Source organism: Drosophila eugracilis, unplaced genomic scaffold, assembly GCF_018153835.1.
Source record: "Drosophila eugracilis isolate 14026-0451.02 unplaced genomic scaffold, ASM1815383v1 contig_408, whole genome shotgun sequence".
NCBI lineage: Eukaryota > Metazoa > Arthropoda > Insecta > Diptera > Drosophilidae > Drosophila > Drosophila eugracilis.
In genome coordinates this window covers 1,452,811-1,473,590 of record NW_024573270.1, presented here as the reverse complement: position 1 = coordinate 1,473,590, position 20,780 = coordinate 1,452,811, and the positions used below count along the sequence as shown (strand labels likewise).

General features: G+C 40.5%; 1 protein-coding gene across 5 annotated transcripts; it reads left to right on the top strand.

The window, feature by feature from the left end:
- The first annotated feature begins 284 nt into the window (after nucleotides 1-284).
- LOC108103903 (dual specificity mitogen-activated protein kinase kinase hemipterous) lies at nucleotides 285-19,686 on the top strand. Of its 5 annotated transcripts, none has more exons than XM_017209648.2 (10): nucleotides 285-1,418; nucleotides 4,001-4,488; nucleotides 4,560-4,739; nucleotides 5,250-5,470; nucleotides 5,550-5,705; nucleotides 9,523-10,043; nucleotides 16,447-16,893; nucleotides 16,958-17,491; nucleotides 17,854-18,274; nucleotides 18,436-19,686. In XM_017209648.2, exons 1-10 carry the CDS (start codon nucleotides 1,007-1,009, stop codon nucleotides 18,572-18,574), a joined length of 3,519 nt encoding a protein of 1,172 aa, XP_017065137.1. In that variant the 5' UTR covers nucleotides 285-1,006; the 3' UTR covers nucleotides 18,575-19,686. The 5 variants fall into 5 exon arrangements, with proteins under 5 accessions (XP_017065137.1, XP_017065136.1, XP_017065140.1 ...); XM_017209647.2 differs by having other exon boundaries at nucleotides 17,779-18,274; XM_017209650.2 differs by lacking the exons at nucleotides 285-1,418; nucleotides 4,001-4,488; nucleotides 4,560-4,739; nucleotides 5,250-5,470; nucleotides 5,550-5,705 and adding exons at nucleotides 6,865-7,168; nucleotides 7,422-7,443 and having other exon boundaries at nucleotides 17,779-18,274.
- Nucleotides 19,687-20,780: the final 1,094 nt, after the last annotated feature.

Below are 20,780 nucleotides of genomic sequence, written 5' to 3'. Positions count from 1 at the left end.
ATTTCCCTAAATGTTTTAGTATAATCTTTAAATTAAAATCTGTTTGAACCATTAACATTCTTCTTTTTGGCGCCTAAATGTACGTTTCTGATAATCAGTTAAATTAGCTTATAAACTTTTCTGAGATACTTAGTGGTTCGAATCCTTGCTGGGAGCACAGTCCTTGTTCAACTGTGGCATATTAAGGTACATCGGCTTTTTTCAGTACATTAAATGACAATGGGCTACAATATCCCAGAAACATTTTGGGATTCAGTATTTTATCAAAGGAATTGGAATTTTTTAGCACAATCGGCTACACACTATTGGCGTGGTCACACTGTTTTGTATTTGTACACGCGATTTAGGCAGCAAAAACGTACGAAACCGAGTGTTTAATTTCTGCCAGTGATACCGCCGCCCGCGGTCACCAAACCTAACGATCGCAACAATCCCGAGGAAAACACCAACCCCTCGTAGGGAAAGCAGCACACGAAATATCCTCCCAAAAAAGGAGGAAAAAAATCGCAAGTTGTTGTTGCCATTGCTGCTGAAAAAGAAAGAGAGAGAGGGCGCTGCGCGTGTGCATGGGTGTGTGTGTATTATTGAGGGTGTCTCTCTCTAACGCACAGTGACTGTGTTTTCCTTTTTTCGATTTTTTGTTTTTGTGCACCCCCGCCCCCATCTTCCGCCGCCCCCAACAACAACAAAAGTCCAGCGATCCGTTATTTGTGCAAGTGTAATCAACACAGACTCTGTGTGCGTGTGTGTGTGTGTGCCGCCAAACAAAAACAACAACAAAAACCGCGCACAACAAAACAATTCACACACACGCACCCTCCCCCGCCTGCGGCTGTGTGTGTGTGTGAGTGTGAGAGAAAGAGAGAGGCAGAAAAATCGAAGAAGTACTGGCCAAAAAAAAAAACGCAAAGAAACACACACTTATATATTTATATATACAAAAATACCAAAACCAATAATAAAACAAACAAAATACAATTAAAAACTGTGGGATAAATCAAGGAATATGTCCACCATTGAATTTGAGACGATCGGCAGCCGCCTACAATCCTTGGAGGCGAAGCTTCAGGCCCAAAATGAGTCCCACGACCAGATCGTCCTATCCGGTGCCCGCGGCCCAGGCGTTTCCGTTTCGTCCGCCCGTGTTCCGCCCCTGGCAGCATCCGCATCCTCATCAGCAGCCACATCCGCCGCCCACGTACCGCCCTTGGGCTTGGGTTCCGGTTCCGGATCCGGATCTGGTCTTAGCATAGCCCAACGGCCTGCACCTCCAGTTCCTCATGCGACATCCGTCGCCACCGCCTTGTCCTCATCCGCATCCGCCTCTATTTCATCCGTATCGTCGACAGGAGCCTTTGGCGGAGCATTTACCCCGCCCACAACTAGAGTGCCGCGAGCCACGCCCACACTGCCCATACGTAAGTCAACTCAATTTAAATCCTAACTAGAATAATACTTAAGAATTTGGATAGAATGATTCGAATGGTGAAGTATATAAGACCATCTTTAAGATACCAAATATTAGATCTCTAGAAAGCACCTTTAATTTCCGAATTTGTAATTGTGGATTCTGAACCTAGTATTGTTTTACAGAATAAGGAAGAATAGGCAATAGGAATAGAGGAAATAAAATCACAAATTAATCGCTTGATAAACATTGATCTTTCATAATTTGAACCTGAACAACCTACTGTCTTCCAATTGTTAATTTCTTACCATATTTGTATAAATATTCTGGGAAATTGGTCAAGTTAAAATATAAATTAAATACGTTTTATATTACTTTACCTCTAAAACAAAGATAATTCTGGAATTTTCTTACCAATCAAGTTCCAAGTACATACTTCGAAGCCCACCTAAAAACAGTTTTGATAATATTTCCTAGAAAGATCTAGGAATATCAGTCGAACCTTAGACAGGTGTAATCTAAATAGAGCCACTTTGACATATGCAGATTTAATGCTAACATCTTGACCGCCACTGTGGGTAATAAAAAGAGGGCTGAGAAAAATCGTGATCCCCAAAAATGGTCACCAAAAGTCTATATATATACCGTCGTAGCGCCAACCGCAAGCCACAAAACCATCTTTTGTCCGCATTTGTGTAAATATTTTGTTAATAAATTGTCATTGCCCAATAAGCTGCATATGTGTGTGTGTGTGTGTTTGTTTAAATTGTGATAAGGAAAGTGCTCATGTCTTTTTCTGTTGGCTTTTGGCTTTTGAGTATTTGAATTCCGCTAACAAAGGGCAACCGCTATCGATTCCCAACTGCATAACAGCTGCTCATAATCCCCCATTCCATCACCTCATCACCCCATCAACCCTGTATTTTCCCCACATTTACACACAGTTTTCCCCACAACCCCCCTGGTTCTCTCTGCTCTGTTTTTCCGATTGCATAGATAAGACAGACCAGGCCGCCAAGTGCGAAAACCAAAAAAATAAAAGCGAACTCAACTTGTTTTCGGCCCAAAAAAAAAAAAAAAAAAAAAAGAACCTACAGTGGTATTAGCAACTGTGCAAAGCGACCATTTTCGATTAGATTAACAATTCCTGGTATATTTATTTACCGCTTTCCACGAACTTCAGAAAATGTTTAATGGGTTTTTGAATAATCGAATACATTGCGCGTTGATTAGATTAGAATACTGTATGTTTCCATGACTTTTAAGAGTACAAAAGAGCACACTACAGCTATAACAGAGCAGTCAGTTATCAAATAGATAAATATGTTTTCCTAGTTATATTAATAGAGGTCTTACAATCTAAGTTACTAAGCTAAAAATAGCCCACTAAGTAGTAGCAATAAGTAGTGAGTTTTGCCTTACTTTAGGTTTCCAACAGTTAAGTAATATCATTAACTAGTACAATTCTTTTATCATTTTGATTAGCAACGTCTTTGCATTGTTTTTATTAATAAATTTTTAGTTTATTACAAAAATGTAAACATCAAAATTAAAGAGAAAAAACCAAAATAGTTCAATTGGTCAGTAAAATTCAATTTATTAAAATACCTTTTAATATTTTGACCACAATTGTATGTATGTTTATCCCATTATTTTGACCACAGCTGTATGGGACCACCCACTGCCCTTTCTTTTTCTCCTTTTCCCCTCCTGCTTCCCTCCCTTTTGACTTACATTTATGTCTCGCTTTGCATATTTTTCTTATTGGATTTTCATCAGCCATCAAGTGTTTTTTTATTTATTTATTTTCTTATTTATTTACTTTCCGCATGTGTGCGACTCTCTTTTCTCGCTTTTGGCGCTTTCTCGCTCTCGCGCGTTGCTTACTTTTTGGCATTTCCGGAGTAATGTCTTGATATGCCCGTTATTGTTGCTGTTTTTTTTTTTGTTTTTTTATTTTATTTTTTTGGGTCTCACATTTCTTCTCCACCGACACCGCCGCCTCGGCCTCCTCCCCTTCCAACCCACATTCATCGGCCATTCTGCCGTGTCTCCTGTTTCGCATGTTTACAAATAGCGTTATTTTTTATGACTTTCTGTTGTTGTAGTTGCTAATTGTTGATTTGAATTGCTGCCAGGGAAAATAACTTCGCAAACAAAAACAAAATCGCTCTCATTCGCTCTTCCTCTTTACGCACGCACACACACACACCCATACAAACGCATAATGGCACAGTGGGCCATATTCGGTATATGATTATAAGCATATGGAAAACCAATAATGAAAAAGTTCAAGGAACCAAGGCATTTTTAGGCTTAATATTAATTTGATGTTTTTTTTTTGATTGGGAATATAATATAGTTTTAATAGATTTCACTATACCATATCCAATTTGATCGAATTATGGAGACTTTTAGTGATAGACTTGATATCATAAAAATATAAACATTTTTACCTTAGTTCGACTTATAGAGATTTGATAATTGGTAAACTATAAACTATAATCTGTAAACTAACTAAAAATCTATCTGTAAAAATATCCTCCTAAGATTACAATACTAACCTACTGATTACTTTCCCCCCCTCTACAGTCTCAAGCGGTCCTGGTGGCGGAATCAACCGGACGCGACCGGTGATACTTCCGCTGCCCACGCCGCCGCATCCTCCAGTCTCGGAAACAGACAAAAAGCTAAAGATCATCATGGAGCAGACTGGGAAGCTGAATATCAACGGTCGGCAATATCCAACGGACATCAATGACCTCAAACATTTGGGCGATCTGGGCAATGGAACCAGTGGCAATGTGGTAAAGATGATGCACCTGTCCAGTAACATGGTCATTGCCGTCAAGCAGATGCGACGCACTGGCAATGCGGAGGAGAACAAACGTATCCTCATGGATTTGGATGTGGTGCTGAAGTCGCATGACTGCAAGTACATTGTGAAGTGCCTCGGGTGTTTTGTTCGTGATCCGGATGTATGGATCTGCATGGAACTGATGTCCATGTGCTTTGACAAGCTGCTCAAGCTGTCCAAGAAGCCGGTACCAGAGCAGATTCTTGGCAAGGTCACAGTGGCGGTAAGTTGTTGTTGTTGGGCTAGGTAATGCCTTGAAAAGGTTCCACTAATTGCTTTGTTTATATTTTTCAGACTGTCAATGCATTGTCCTATCTGAAGGACAAGCACGGGGTCATCCATCGCGATGTGAAGCCATCGAACATTCTAATCGACGAGCGTGGCAACATCAAGCTCTGTGATTTCGGGATCAGCGGTCGCCTGGTGGACTCCAAGGCCAACACTCGATCCGCCGGCTGTGCAGCTTATATGGCGGTGGGTTCATCTATAGGTTTAATATTGTGGTTTTTAGGGAATGATAAGGGTGTGATAACCCTTCTCTTAGAAGAAGTTTTTAATAGGAGAACATAAACAGACAAGCTTGCGGAAATGTTATTATAAACTATACCCCTTTTTTTTTGTTTTTTATTTAATCATTTAAATAATTAGCTCCACGAGCTTACAATTCATTCAATTTCTTGGAAAAATATAGGTCTATGTAGATTAGTTGATAGGCGTTATGACATGATATGTTATATTATAAGTTAATGAACGTGATCAGGAACATGTACGTAGGGTAAATTCACTTTGGCGATATGAGTAGCTGAAAGTTAGCAACGCAAGCAAATTATTTGAGATAATTCAGGCGTGAATTTGAGCATTTAATCAAAACGTATTGAATGAGGAATAATAAACAATTAGCTTCAGCTTTTGGTAGCAAGATTTATCCACAATAATATTCCACATTCGTATTATGATGTAATAATTATCAAAATATTCTTACAGCCTGAGCGCATTGACCCCAAGAAACCAAAGTACGACATTCGCGCCGATGTATGGTCATTGGGCATAACGCTGGTAGAGCTAGCCACTGCGCGATCTCCGTACGAAGGATGTAATACGGACTTCGAGGTGCTCACCAAGGTGCTGGACTCGGAGCCACCGTGTTTGCCCTACGGCGAGGGCTACAACTTTAGTCAGCAATTCCGCGATTTCGTCATCAAGTGGTGGGTGATCATAACTTAACTTATCTTAAATGCGCTTAAATAAAAAACCATCAATTTAATATGAAACTATCTATTGTAGCCTCACAAAGAACCATCAGGACCGACCCAAGTATCCGGAGCTACTGGCCCAGCCCTTCATCCGGACGTATGAAAAAGCCAAAGTAGATGTGCCCAATTGGTTTCAGAGCATCAAGGATAACCGGCTGCGTGCCAATGGCGATCCAACGCTCCAGAGGTGAGGCCCATCTATACAATCCGTTGATCTGCCTCAGATTCTCCAGCATTATTCCCACGACCCACGTCCGCTAATCCCGGCTGATGATGTGTTGTGCCTGTTGTGGATCTGTGTGTGTACGTGTGTGTGCGTGAGTGTGAATAGTGGATGTGTCTGATAATAATGCGGAGAGCTTTTAATTTACCACACTTTTCCGTTTCCGCTTTTGTTATATTTTCCAATTTTCCGTTCTCTGTTCTCTGCTTAATGCGCTTTCTCAAGTTCAACAGGTAGGAGAGGAAAAAAGCTGGGGAGCTGCAAATTTTGAATGCCTAACCGTAGGATGAAGATTTTCCCAAATTCATGTTTTCGCTAGCCAACTAAAACTGCTTGATTCTTATTTAATTTTGATTTTTCTAACTTATTTAACTCTTGTTTTTGCCCATTTTCTTTGGTAAGGCTATATTAACTTTCTAATTTAAACTTACCTTCTCTCTATCCTTTCCTATTTTTGGCATGCTTAGCTTCTTTTGTTTCATTTAATACACATCAAGAACTTAGATCCACATTTGTATTAAATCAAGTAACATTTTTTGTAAGGAAATTAGATAGAATTAGATTCTAATCTGCTGTGCTAGAATAAATGCTCTTTCCAACGGGGCTTAGATATAAAATAAATCTGTAAGAGTTAATACCTAATCTTAGCTCTTAGTTCTGTAACATAATTTGATTTCTAATCTTTGAACTTGCTGTTCCCTACTTAAGATTGCTTAAACTTAATATTATTTCCTTAAAGTTTTAAGTTCCTTTGGAAAGTGCAGGTAGTCCTTTGTAGTCTGCTTTCCACGCAATGACCTGTCTATCTTCCAGCAGTCCTTTCTTCAGCCCCTTAGGCACCTTTCTTAGTAACTTAAGGAGAAAAAATGTATTTCTGAAATAATTATGCTTTTTCTCCTTTTTTGCGTTTATTTAAATTTTTGTTTAAATTTGAGTGTGTGTGTGCGATGTTTTTATTTTCCTTTTTCATCTTTTTTATTACCATTTTTTGTAGGTTACCTAATTCCTAATACCATTTCTTAAACAATAATGACAAAACAAATGAAACAAATGAAAACCGATAAACATAAAATCTAACAACAAAATAAATGCAAACGAAAAAGATGAAGACAAACTATAAACAAAAACCAAACATTAAAAACCTATCGACATAAACTTAAAACAAAAACGAAAAAACTAAAACTAAAAGAAAAACAAAAACGAAAAACAAAAAACAAAAGCATTCAAGTAAGACTTGCAACCCATCAACTCTATATACAGATATATAAACCTAAATATATATATAGATATATATGTATATATATATGTATATATATATGTATGTATTTACCTATATATAACGATAATGCCAACCAAAACATAACTACTCAAAAAATATGAACTATAAACAAAAAAAAAAAACTCCTCCCAATTAAAAGTAAAATTCAGTAAGTACGATGACTTTTTTATTCTTATTATTAGCCATCTCAATTATGTTTTTATTCGTTAAGTGTAACCGTTTAATCGTTGTCAAAACACATGCCACATGCTCTGCTAACTTTTATTTAATTTAATTTTAGCCATTTAACTTGGTTTTTGGTTTCGGTTTAGTTTTTTCTATCTGCATGTTTTTATGAGCTTGGCTTTGGTATTGGTTTTCGTTTTTAATTTAATCTATGCTTTGTTTATTTACCCATCTAGAAATGCTCATACACCAGAAAAGGTAATTTTACATTTAATTTATATTGCTCATCGATTTTTAAGTTCACTTCATTCCGTTTATAAGTCGCTGGAAAAATCCATAAAGTTTTCATTTGCCATTTGTATGTGTTTTCCCATTTCCCCAAAAAGTGAGCTAGTTAGTGAATTAGTTAGTTAAATTTAATCAGTTTATTAACAGCTTTTACTTAGTTTGTTTAAATTTAGTAGATATCTAAGGACTTTAAAGGGTTAATCTTGGTTAAACTTTCACAGAAAATGGCTAAATAATGTTAGTTAGTTTTGACATTATCCTGGACTTTAAATATGTTTATCCCCCCTTTTTATACCCGTTACTCGTAGAGTAAAAGGGTATACTAGATTCGTTGAAAAGTATGTAACAGATAGAAGGAAGCTTTTGCGACCCTATAAAGTATATATATTCTTGATCAGGATCAATAGCGAAGTCGATTGAGCCATGTCCGTCTGTCCGTCCGTCCGTCCGTCCGTCCGTCCGTCCGTCCGTCCGTCCGTCCGTCCGTCCGTCCGTCCGTCCGTCCGTCCGTCCGTCCGTCCGTCCGTCCGTCCGTCCGTCCGTCCGTCCGTCCGTCCGTCCGTCCGTATGAACGCTGAGATCTCAGGAACTATAGCAGATACAAAGCTGAGATTAAGCATGAAGATTCTTGAGGTCCCGGGACAGCGCAAGTTTATTACAGCATCCTGCCACGCCCACTCTAACGCCCACAAATCGCAAAAAACTAAAATTGCTGAAATCTCAGGAACTATTGCAGTTAGAAAGTTGAAATTCAAAAAGTATAATCTTTAGATGGCAGCGCATCTTATAGTGCTACTACTATCCGGCCACACCCACCCATACGCCCACAAGGCTCAAAAGACGGTTTTCGGATTTTCTAGAAAAGCTGATATCTCGGTAACTATAAGAGATAGAAAGTTCGGATCAAGCATGTATGTTTCTATAATGCTCCCAATGCGAATTGTTTTTTTCCAATCACGCCACGCCCACTCGAACGCCCACAAAACCCGAAAAACCAAAAATGCAAAAATTCCGAAAACTATAAAAGCTACACAATTTTGCTTAAGAACACGTATTTAGGAGATTCCTCTGCAACTTGCCACGAAGTTGCATCCGGCCACGCCCACTCTAACGCCCACAAACCGCGGAAAACTGTGGAGTCTATAATATTATTATGAATGCCTTCGTTTGACCTTGTGTAACTTATTTTTGTTAATATCTATCGACTTACAAAAGATTTTTCAAATCGGAACATTATTTCGCTATTTATGAAGAAATTAAGGTTATAAGGCTCCACATGGGCAGTGACGTCACTATAAGCATACTCAACATACTTCCTCTGACAATAGGTGGCGCCTTGTGAATTTCCACTAGCAAAATTTATATTTTAAAATTGTGTAAAACAGTAACGGGTATCTTATAGTCGCGGCACTCGACTATAGCGTTTCCTCTTGTTTTTCTTAAAGAGTTTGATTATTTATATGTGAATATCATTTTAATATTTATTTTACCCTTTCAATGGGTATTTTCTTATAATTTCCATGATTTTTCTTAAGGAGTTCTTACAAGTTAAATATTAGCCAACCACTATGAGCAGGAATCCATATATTCTGTGCAGCCATCTTTCGCTTTCGCTCCTTCTGTGACCTTTTACCTGTGTTTTCCACCTGTCGCTTACACACACAAGAACACAACACACCACATACACCCACCAACACACTCATCGAACTGTATATACAAACATACAAACAAACACACACACACACACACATTACACATACAAAATGCGATCACAGCTCATCATCTAAATGTGTTAGATATGTTGCCATGCGCCGTCTATATATGTACATGAACCCCACCCTCCACTTCCTGGATATTCCTGTCACTCCCTTTTCCAAAAAAAAAGCCATGTATACCCCCCTAACACCCGGATAAAACCACCCATCTCCTCCTCCAAAACACAAATCCCTCTTCCTGCCACTGGCGTACATTTGAGTGTGCTCTCATTATTGGTTTAAATCCGACATCCATGATCATCCAATCCTAATCGGGTTTATTATTAACTTGCAGGGCAACGGCGACTGGAAGTGGAGCCGGCTCTGGTTCCGGATCTCTAGCAGGATCAGGATCATCCGCAGGTGGAGCTATTAAATATGGTAGGACAACGTCGTCGACGTATACGGCGCAGAGTCCAACGAATCAGCAGAAGACAATAAAACCCACTCAGATACCGAGTTACCAGCAGCAACAGTCGCAGTATTTCATGCAATCAGCCACACAACTACCTCAAATAACAACAACAACAACAAATACCACAACACCAACGTCAACGACTAACTGTTTCGGTGGCAGCAGTAGCGGTAGCGGTAACAACGGAAACGGAAGAGGAAATGGCAGCGGAAGCGGAAATGGTAGCGGCAGCAGTAGCAGTGCCAGCCCATTATCGCCACCAAGCGGCGGGATCGGTGATCTAAACCGACTTTATCGCAAGTCGCCGTTCATGCAGCGAAAACTGAGCAACGGATCCCATCATCCGCACTACAAATACAACGATGAGAGTCCCAAGAAGGAGTCCATGTTCAGTAGCATCGGTGAGTAGTGGTGAACTAGATATTAGTCGAACTTGTTAGCTACATTCAAGATATAGGATTTGAATGCAAATCAATTGGGAATCATGGCAATCAAGTTACGAGCCCTACGAGGTATTACATTCCTCATTTGGGCCATTTTTGGCTGTGCTATGGCTAAAAAACTGAAATTCTTGCACTCAAAAATCAAGTATACGCCTTTTGGCAGCAGAATGCCCGGTTTTGTTGCCGTTTCTTAGCTCTAACTTTGTCAAAACAAGACGCACAGCTAAAACAAAAACGGTTTTATGCAGCTAACAACCAACACTTTAAGGCCCTATACCCACTTTTTACATTGATGTACTGCTCTTTTCCTGCGAGTGCTGATTTCATGGCTGAAAAATCAAAATGCAATATTTGTTGCGGGTTTTCAGCTCTAGCTCGGCCAAAACAAGACGCACAGCCAAAAGAACGACTGTTTCGTGCTGCTAACGACCAACACTAACCACCCCTATCACCCGTTTTTCGATTTTGGGAAAGTCAATTCTGGCCCAAATTTCGCATTTTTGATAAGGGGTACCATCATCAAAATTTTCAAAAATGGGCCAAAAATGAAGTTTCCCAGATTTGAATGCAAATCAATTGGGAATCATGGCAATCAAGTTACGAGCCCTACGAGGTATTACATTCCTTATTTGGGCCATTTTTGGCTGTGCTATGGCTAAAAAACTGAAATTCTTGCACTCAAAAATCAAGTATACGCCTTTTGGCAGCAGAATGCCCGGTTTTGTTGCCGTTTCTTAGCTCTAACTTTGTCAAAACAAGACGCACAGCTAAAACAAAAACGGTTTTATGCAGCTAACAACCAACACTTTAAGGCCCTATACCCACTTTTTACATTGATGTACTGCTCTTTTCCTGCGAGTGCTGATTTCATGGCTGAAAAATCAAAATGCAATATTTGTTGCGGGTTTTCAGCTCTAGCTCGGCCAAAACAAGACGCACAGCCAAAAGAACGACTGTTTCGTGCTGCTAACGACCAACACTAACCACCCCTATCACCCGTTTTTCGATTTTGGGAAAGTCAATTCTGGCCCAAATTTCGCATTTTTGATAAGGGGTACCATCATCAAAATTTTCAAAAATGGGCCAAAAATGAAGTTTCCCAGATTTGAATGCAAATCAATTGGGAATCATGGCAATCAAGTTACGAGCCCTACGAGGTATTACATTCCTTATTTGGGCCATTTTTGGCTGTGCTATGGCTAAAAACTGAAATTCTTGCACTCAAAAATCAAGTATACGCCTTTTGGCAGCAGAATGCCCGGTTTTGTTGCCGTTTCTTAGCTCTAACTTTGTCAAAACAAGACGCACAGCTAAAACAAAAACGGTTTTATGCAGCTAACAACCAACACTTTAAGGCCCTATACCCACTTTTTACATTGATGTACTGCTCTTTTCCTGCGAGTGCTGATTTCATGGCTGAAAAATCAAAATGCAATATTTGTTGCGGGTTTTCAGCTCTAGCTCGGCCAAAACAAGACGCACAGCCAAAAGAACGACTGTTTCGTGCTGCTAACGACCAACACTAACCACCCCTATCACCCGTTTTTCGATTTTGGGAAAGTCAATTCTGGCCCAAATTTCGCATTTTTGATAAGGGGTACCATCATCAAAATTTTCAAAAATGGGCCAAAAATGAAGTTTCCCAGATTTGAATGCAAATCAATTGGGAATCATGGCAATCAAGTTACGAGCCCTACGAGGTATTACATTCCTCATTTGGGCCATTTTTGGCTGTGCTATGGCTAAAAAACTGAAATTCTTGCACTCAAAAATCAAGTATACGCCTTTTGGCAGCAGAATGCCCGGTTTTGTTGCCGTTTCTTAGCTCTAACTTTGTCAAAACAAGACGCACAGCTAAAACAAAAACGGTTTTATGCAGCTAACAACCAACACTTTAAGGCCCTATACCCACTTTTTACATTGATGTACTGCTCTTTTCCTGCGAGTGCTGATTTCATGGCTGAAAAATCAAAATGCAATATTTGTTGCGGGTTTTCAGCTCTAGCTCGGCCAAAACAAGACGCACAGCCAAAAGAACGACTGTTTCGTGCTGCTAACGACCAACACTAACCACCCCTATCACCCGTTTTTCGATTTTGGGAAAGTCAATTCTGGCCCAAATTTCGCATTTTTGATAAGGGGTACCATCATCAAAATTTTCAAAAATGGGCCAAAAATGAAGTTTCCCAGATTTGAATGCAAATCAATTGGGAATCATGGCAATCAAGTTACGAGCCCTACGAGGTATTACATTCCTTATTTGGGCCATTTTTGGCTGTGCTATGGCTAAAAAACTGAAATTCTTGCACTCAAAAATCAAGTATACGCCTTTTGGCAGCAGAATGCCCGGTTTTGTTGCCGTTTCTTAGCTCTAACTTTGTCAAAACAAGACGCACAGCTAAAACAAAAACGGTTTTATGCAGCTAACAACCAACACTTTAAGGCCCTATACCCACTTTTTACATTGATGTACTGCTCTTTTCCTGCGAGTGCTGATTTCATGGCTGAAAAATCAAAATGCAATATTTGTTGCGGGTTTTCAGCTCTAGCTCGGCCAAAACAAGACGCACAGCCAAAAGAACGACTGTTTCGTGCTGCTAACGACCAACACTAACCACCCCTATCACCCGTTTTTCGATTTTGGGAAAGTCAATTCTGGCCCAAATTTCGCATTTTTGATAAGGGGTACCATCATCAAAATTTTCAAAAATGGGCCAAAAATGAAGTTTCCCAGATTTGAATGCAAATCAATTGGGAATCATGGCAATCAAGTTACGAGCCCTGCGAGGTATTATATTCCTCATTTGGGCCATTTTTGGCTGTGCTATGGCTAAAAAACTGAAATTCTTGCACTCAAAAATCAAGTATACGCCTTTTGGCAGCAGAATGCCCGGTTTTGTTGCCGTTTCTTAGCTCTAACTTTGTCAAAACAAGACGCACAGCTAAAACAAAAACGGTTTTATGCAGCTAACAACCAACACTTTAAGGCCCTATACCCACTTTTTACATTGATGTACTGCTCTTTTCCTGCGAGTGCTGATTTCATGGCTGAAAAATCAAAATGCAATATTTGTTGCGGGTTTTCAGCTCTAGCTCGGCCAAAACAAGACGCACAGCCAAAAGAACGACTGTTTCGTGCTGCTAACGACCAACACTAACCACCCCTATCACCCGTTTTTCGATTTTGGGAAAGTCAATTCTGGCCCAAATTTCGCATTTTTGATAAGGGGTACCATCATCAAAATTTTCAAAAATGGGCCAAAAATGAAGTTTCCCAGATTTGAATGCAAATCAATTGGGAATCATGGCAATCAAGTTACGAGCCCTACGAGGTATTACATTCCTTATTTGGGCCATTTTTGGCTGTGCTATGGCTAAAAAACTGAAATTCTTGCACTCAAAAATCAAGTATACGCCTTTTGGCAGCAGAATGCCCGGTTTTGTTGCCGTTTCTTAGCTCTAACTTTGTCAAAACAAGACGCACAGCTAAAACAAAAACGGTTTTATGCAGCTAACAACCAACACTTTAAGGCCCTATACCCACTTTTTACATTGATGTACTGCTCTTTTCCTGCGAGTGCTGATTTCATGGCTGAAAAATCAAAATGCAATATTTGTTGCGGGTTTTCAGCTCTAGCTCTGGCAAAACAAGACGCACAGCCAAAAGAACGACTGTTTCGTGCTGCTAACGACCAACACTAACCACCCCTATCACCCGTTTTTCGATTTTGGGAAAGTCAATTCTGGCCCAAATTTCGCATTTTTGATAAGGGGTACCATCATCAAAATTTTCAAAAATGGGCCAAAAATGAAGTTTCCCAGATTTGAATGCAAATCAATTGGGAATCATGGCAATCAAGTTACGAGCCCTACGAGGTATTACATTCCTTATTTGGGCCATTTTTGGCTGTGCTATGGCTAAAAACTGAAATTCTTGCACTCAAAAATCAAGTATACGCCTTTTGGCAGCAGAATGCCCGGTTTTGTTGCCGTTTCTTAGCTCTAACTTTGTCAAAACAAGACGCACAGCTAAAACAAAAACGGTTTTATGCAGCTAACAACCAACACTTTAAGGCCCTATACCCACTTTTTACATTGATGTACTGCTCTTTTCCTGCGAGTGCTGATTTCATGGCTGAAAAATCAAAATGCAATATTTGTTGCGGGTTTTCAGCTCTAGCTCGGCCAAAACAAGACGCACAGCCAAAAGAACGACTGTTTCGTGCTGCTAACGACCAACACTAACCACCCCTATCACCCGTTTTTCGATTTTGGGAAAGTCAATTCTGGCCCAAATTTCGCATTTTTGATAAGGGGTACCATCATCAAAATTTTCAAAAATGGGCCAAAAATGAAGTTTCCCAGATTTGAATGCAAATCAATTGGGAATCATGGCAATCAAGTTACGAGCCCTGCGAGGTATTATATTCCTCATTTGGGCCATTTTTGGCTGTGCTATGGCTAAAAAAACTGAAATTCTTGCACTCAAAAATCAAGTATACGCCTTTTGGCAGCAGAATGCCCGGTTTTGTTGCCGTTTCTTAGCTCTAACTTTGTCAAAACAAGACGCACAGCTAAAACAAAAACGGTTTTATGCAGCTAACAACCAACACTTTAAGGCCCTATACCCACTTTTTACATTGATGTACTGCTCTTTTCCTGCGAGTGCTGATTTCATGGCTGAAAAATCAAAATGCAATATTTGTTGCGGGTTTTCAGCTCTAGCTCGGCCAAAACAAGACGCACAGCCAAAAGAACGACTGTTTCGTGCTGCTAACGACCAACACTAACCACCCCTATCACCCGTTTTTCGATTTTGGGAAAGTCAATTCTGGCCCAAATTTCGCATTTTTGATAAGGGGTACCATCATCAAAATTTTCAAAAATGGGCCAAAAATGAAGTTTCCCAGATTTGAATGCAAATCAATTGGGAATCATGGCAATCAAGTTACGAGCCCTACGAGGTATTACATTCCTTATTTGGGCCATTTTTGGCTGTGCTATGGCTAAAAAACTGAAATTCTTGCACTCAAAAATCAAGTATACGCCTTTTGGCAGCAGAATGCCCGGTTTTGTTGCCGTTTCTTAGCTCTAACTTTGTCAAAACAAGACGCACAGCTAAAACAAAAACGGTTTTATGCAGCTAACAACCAACACTTTAAGGCCCTATACCCACTTTTTACATTGATGTACTGCTCTTTTCCTGCGAGTGCTGATTTCATGGCTGAAAAATCAAAATGCAATATTTGTTGCGGGTTTTCAGCTCTAGCTCGGCCAAAACAAGACGCACAGCCAAAAGAACGACTGTTTCGTGCTGCTAACGACCAACACTAACCACCCCTATCACCCGTTTTTCGATTTTGGGAAAGTCAATTCTGGCCCAAATTTCGCATTTTTGATAAGGGGTACCATCATCAAATTTTTCAAAAATGGGCCAAAAATGAAGTTTCCCAGATTTGAATGCAAATCAATTGGGAATCATGGCAATCAAGTTACGAGCCCTGCGAGGTATTATATTCCTCATTTGGGCCATTTTTGGCTGTGCTATGGCTAAAAAACTGAAATTCTTGCACTCAAAAATCAAGTATACGCCTTTTGGCAGCAGAATGCCCGGTTTTGTTGCCGTTTCTTAGCTCTAACTTTGTCAAAACAAGACGCACAGCTAAAACAAAAACGGTTTTATGCAGCTAACAACCAACACTTTAAGGCCCTATACCCACTTTTTACATTGATGTACTGCTCTTTTCCTGCGAGTGCTGATTTCATGGCTGAAAAATCAAAATGCAATATTTGTTGCGGGTTTTCAGCTCTAGCTCGGCCAAAACAAGACGCACAGCCAAAAGAACGACTGTTTCGTGCTGCTAACGACCAACACTAACCACCCCTATCACCCGTTTTTCGATTTTGGGAAAGTCAATTCTGGCCCAAATTTCGCATTTTTGATAAGGGGTACCATCATCAAAATTTTCAAAAATGGGCCAAAAATGAAGTTTCCCAGATTTGAATGCAAATCAATTGGGAATCATGGCAATCAAGTTACGAGCCCTACGAGGTATTACATTCCTTATTTGGGCCATTTTTGGCTGTGCTATGGCTAAAAAACTGAAATTCTTGCACTCAAAAATCAAGTATACGCCTTTTGGCAGCAGAATGCCCGGTTTTGTTGCCGTTTCTTAGCTCTAACTTTGTCAAAACAAGACGCACAGCTAAAACAAAAACGGTTTTATGCAGCTTACAACCAAAACTTTAAACCCCTAGTCATTATTATTCTGATTTGTTGCTGCGAATGCCGATTAAATGGCTAAGAAAGCAGGATATATAGACATTATTTTAGTTCATGAATCAACCCATTTAATTCTAGGTCAATCGATTTTACGCAATCTGACAACATCGCCCTTCAGCCAAAAGAAACATAATTCAGCAGCAGCGACTGCAACGACAACAACACCACTGCCGCACAACAACCAAACATTATTCACGGATGCTGCAACGGCAACGACAACAGCAACAACACCGCCAAATATTGCAGCTGCAGTGCCGCCCACAACAACGCCAACGACCACGCCCACTTGGCGCCTGCCAGCGGACAATTCCCAAGCCTACGACAGCTGTGATAGTAGTAGTAATGCGACCACGACCTTGAACTTGGGCCTCTCTTCACCCTCACCATCGTTGCCCCGCAAGCAATTCTCCACTGAATCGCCGACCCTGCAACTCGCCAATCAGCAACAACAGCAACAGCAACAGCAACAGCAGCAGCAGCAGCAGCAACCACAGCGATTGCAGCCGGGCAATCAGAGTCCTATAGGTAAGCCAGTTCTAAATTCTATTATTTATGGAAGTATAATAAAGTTATTCACCTCTTTTTGCAGTACTGCAGCGCTTCTACCATCAGCAGAATCAGCTGCGCGAAAAGGAGGCGGCGGAGCGGTATCAGCAGCAACGTCAACAGCCGCCCTCGTCGCCGGCCATGGGAGTGACCAGTACCAATCCGTTTCACAGCAATTATGTGCCGCCGCCGCCATCGACGCACTCCACCTCTAGTCAATCCTCCACACAATCGACGTGTTCACAAATCGCCGTCAATCCCGCCAGCTTATCGCCATCGACGGGATCGGGAACGGGCACAATAGCGGGATCAGGGGCAGCTGGTCATTTTGGAGCAGGGGGCACTGGTGAACAAATGCAATATCAACCTTTGCCCATTGCTGCTGACTCAACAGTGACGAGTCCCACGATGCTGCCCAGATCACCGGAGCAACAATCGGATTATGGTGGAAGCAGCTCCATGGTATCCAGCAAGCTGAGCAAGCTCTATGCACGTCGACAACTTTTGGGTCAGAGCTCGAGCAGCGGGGCAAGCACCAGCAGTTTAGATGGTTGCAGCAGGGATCAGCATGATGCGGGTGAGTCATCCATCCTTATGGATTCATTGATTTCTCTTCACAATCTCGGAGAAAGCTGATTTTATTTCTGAGTCTAACATCGCTCTTTTGATTTCGCTTTGAACTATGCTAAGTTGCGCTTGTATTTATACATTTTCCATTTTCCATTTCCGTTTCGTTTCTTTCTCTTCGTTTTCTGCACACCGCACACCAATGCACTGAATCACTGCATCACCATGCACCATGAAACCACGCACCCATCATGACTCAATTCTCATCAAAACCAAACATATTAACGAACCAATCAGGCTGGTTCAACACACTTGCCGGCGCCATGAAGAGACAGTTTGCCACCTATGTTAAAACCCAATTGAATTCCACAGCCACGTCACCGGTGGCCGCCAGCATGGATCGGGACCAGGAGCCTGGGCATCCGCAGCCACCGGCCTACAGGAGCATCGTGAACAATGGCAGCGGCGGAAAGTCCTACTACTATCGCACCTTGTCGGCGGCCAGCAGCAGTAGTAATACCAGTCAGAGCACCTCGCCGACGACGGAACCACTGCCCGGAGGCGGTACCAGTAGCTTTCTGCGACGCTACGCCAGCAGTGGACCGGGAATGGGCGGCGGTGGTGGCAGCATTAGTACACCGCCAAGTCCACACATCTTGGCAGGTTTGGATCGCAGGCATCGAAGTCCGGATCCACCGCCGCGGTACAATCGTGGACAATCGCCGCTGTTGCTGCGTAAGAATCTGCTGGAGCTCAGTGGTCAGTCGCCCGGCTCACCGCTCCTGCACCGAAGGTGGGTTTTGGGTAGCCAATAGAGATCTGATTGAGTAAATTAACGGTGGTTAAATAATGAATAAGTCTAACCGCAAACGTAACTTACAAGTCAAGGTCTCTAGTAGTCAAGCCATCCTGCTCTAATTCCTGATAATTCTAAACTATCTCTGTCCCTTTCAGATACGTGTCGGCCTCGCCACCGTTGCCGCCGCCACGTCGAGGATCTGAAAGTGTGCCTGGATCACCGCAGCACTTTCGCACCCGCATCCACTATACGCCCGAGCCCCAGAGACGCATCTACCGCACGATAGATCAATGAGTAGCACTGCAAATCATGGTCATGTGATGCTGGTACGGCTTCGACGACGATGCCGCCGCCGATGCTGCTGCTGCTGAACACGACGATGATCAGGATGGTGTGCTATTGGAGCCCGTTTCCTTGCCCATCTCATCGTCGTCGTCGGCGGTAGTTGGCGGCGACTCGCTGTCGATGCCGGCGTATGCCGATGAACTGGCCACTAGATCATCTGAGGTCGAACGACGATTGACCGGTGGTCGTCGGGCATATTCGGCCAGTGGATCGTATGCCAGCCTGTATTCGGATAGAGATGAGTGGCCAGGACGAGCATCTAGCTCAGCGGGAAGAGGAGGATCGATGACCAATAGAACTGGATACCCGTGGACATGTGATTGATGACAAACGAAAGTGTTCAAAAGTCTTATACGTTTAAGTGCTTGAGCCTCAGCGAATTCATTGGCATCCGCTAAAATCTGCTAAAAACAAAAAAAAAAAAAAAAAAAGAAAAGAAAACACTTAGTTTCGTTGCGCAGCTGCAAATTGTACATAGACATATATCTGTAGGGATCCTATATAGACACAACCGATAATAGTGCAATAGTTGAAAGCAATTCTGTTCATCCCCTTGTATACCCTGTAACCAAATCTATTCTATCTTCTATATAGATATATATATATATATCTCCCCCTATCTGTGTCTGTATCTCTCCTTCAAACGGTAACTCTGTAATCAAAAGTTTACACTTTACACACAACAAAGAAAAAGTAAATTATTTAATCGTAGCTCTTAAAACAAAAACAAAAAAACAAAGGAAAAATAATAGCTAAATCGAAAGGCGAAAAAAATCCAAGAGAAAATTAAATGAAAATGTGAAAATTCAAATGATTTGTAGCTTTGTATATAGAGAGGAGGCGAAGTGCAAAAGGTCGTTGCATTTGCTGTTTGCAATTTGTTTTAGTTTAAAGATTTCATTAAACATCAACTTGTATGCTGAGTGGAAGGGAAACCAACAACAAAACAAACAACAACCAACAAACAAAACAAACAACATTAACAATGGAATTATTGTACTGATTATTATAATTGTTTAATTTATTATGTAAGCGGCAACAAGCAACAATTCAAATTCAAATTTTCATTTGGTTTTTTATTTCAACAAATGGGGGGAAAACAATGGTTCTTTTTTCAGAACTTGTTAGTAAGGGAAAATGGATGAAAACCCTTCTCAGAAATATGGAATATTTGGATTGCTTTGAAAAAACTTTTAATGATCTTGGAAAATACCATACAAAGCCTGAATCCATCTTTTCATTTCTTCTAGTTTCTAGTTTCCATTCTCATATTTATATTTAAAAAATATAAAATCAAAACAATAAATCATTAAACTGAAATAAGTCTGTGTTTTACTTACATTTTAAATTATAGTTTTTCCAATCTGAAATGAAAATAAAAAAATAATAAGTAAATAAATAAATAATCAGTGAAAAACTTAAAAAACTTAACTTTCCCACCACCACCTTAACAATATAAACTTACAAATTCTTAATTTTTTTTAAGTTTTTATTTTATGGTTTTCCTGTTATGCTTGGCTCTGGCAATTACAACATTTATTTTTAGCTTTTATTCCGCATTCAATTGAGTTTTGTTTTTCGATTAAACAAATGTTTGTTTTTCTTTCTCTTTTTTGTTATTTATTTTTTTAGTTTGGGTATATTTTGTAGATGTAGATCGTCAGCTCAAAAGGAGTCACGGACTTTACACTGAATGGATATATCTATATATATATATCTTTTTGGTTTTCTGTCTTTCTATCAAAAGTGAGTCCGTCGGAGCAACACACACTTTATGCACCACTCTCTGCCAGCCGGTGGTTGTGGGTGGGTTTTAATTACGGCAGAGGGGGCGGTGGCCAGTGGGCTGTGCCGATCGGAACAAACATATAGAAACAGCGCTTATTGTTTAGTTTTCGGTATATCGGTTATCTGCGGTAAATACATTTATATTAATCAGATGAGTACATTCAGTTCAAACAGTATATTCGAGTCGATAGAGCCGACAGTAAAAATACAGCTATGCTTTATATGCTCATTTTTTCAAATCTGTTGCTATTTCTTTTTTAGTTTCTCTGTAGATTAATTTAACTAAAAAAAAAAATACCTTACAACATTTGTATAACTAACTTTGAATTGAATGGCTTATATTTCGGCCTTCTCTGTCTCAAAATAC

Coding starts and splice junctions, on each gene's coding strand:
- LOC108103903 (XM_017209647.2), top strand. CDS start 1,007: ATGTCCACCATTGAATTTGAGACGATCGGCAGCCGCCTACAATCCTTG. Junction 5,706..9,522: donor GGCGATCCAACGCTCCAGAG/GTGAGGCCCATC, acceptor ATTAACTTGCAG/GGCAACGGCGACTGGAAGTG. Junction 17,492..17,778: donor CAGGGATCAGCATGATGCGG/GTGAGTCATCCA, acceptor CGAACCAATCAG/GCTGGTTCAACACACTTGCC.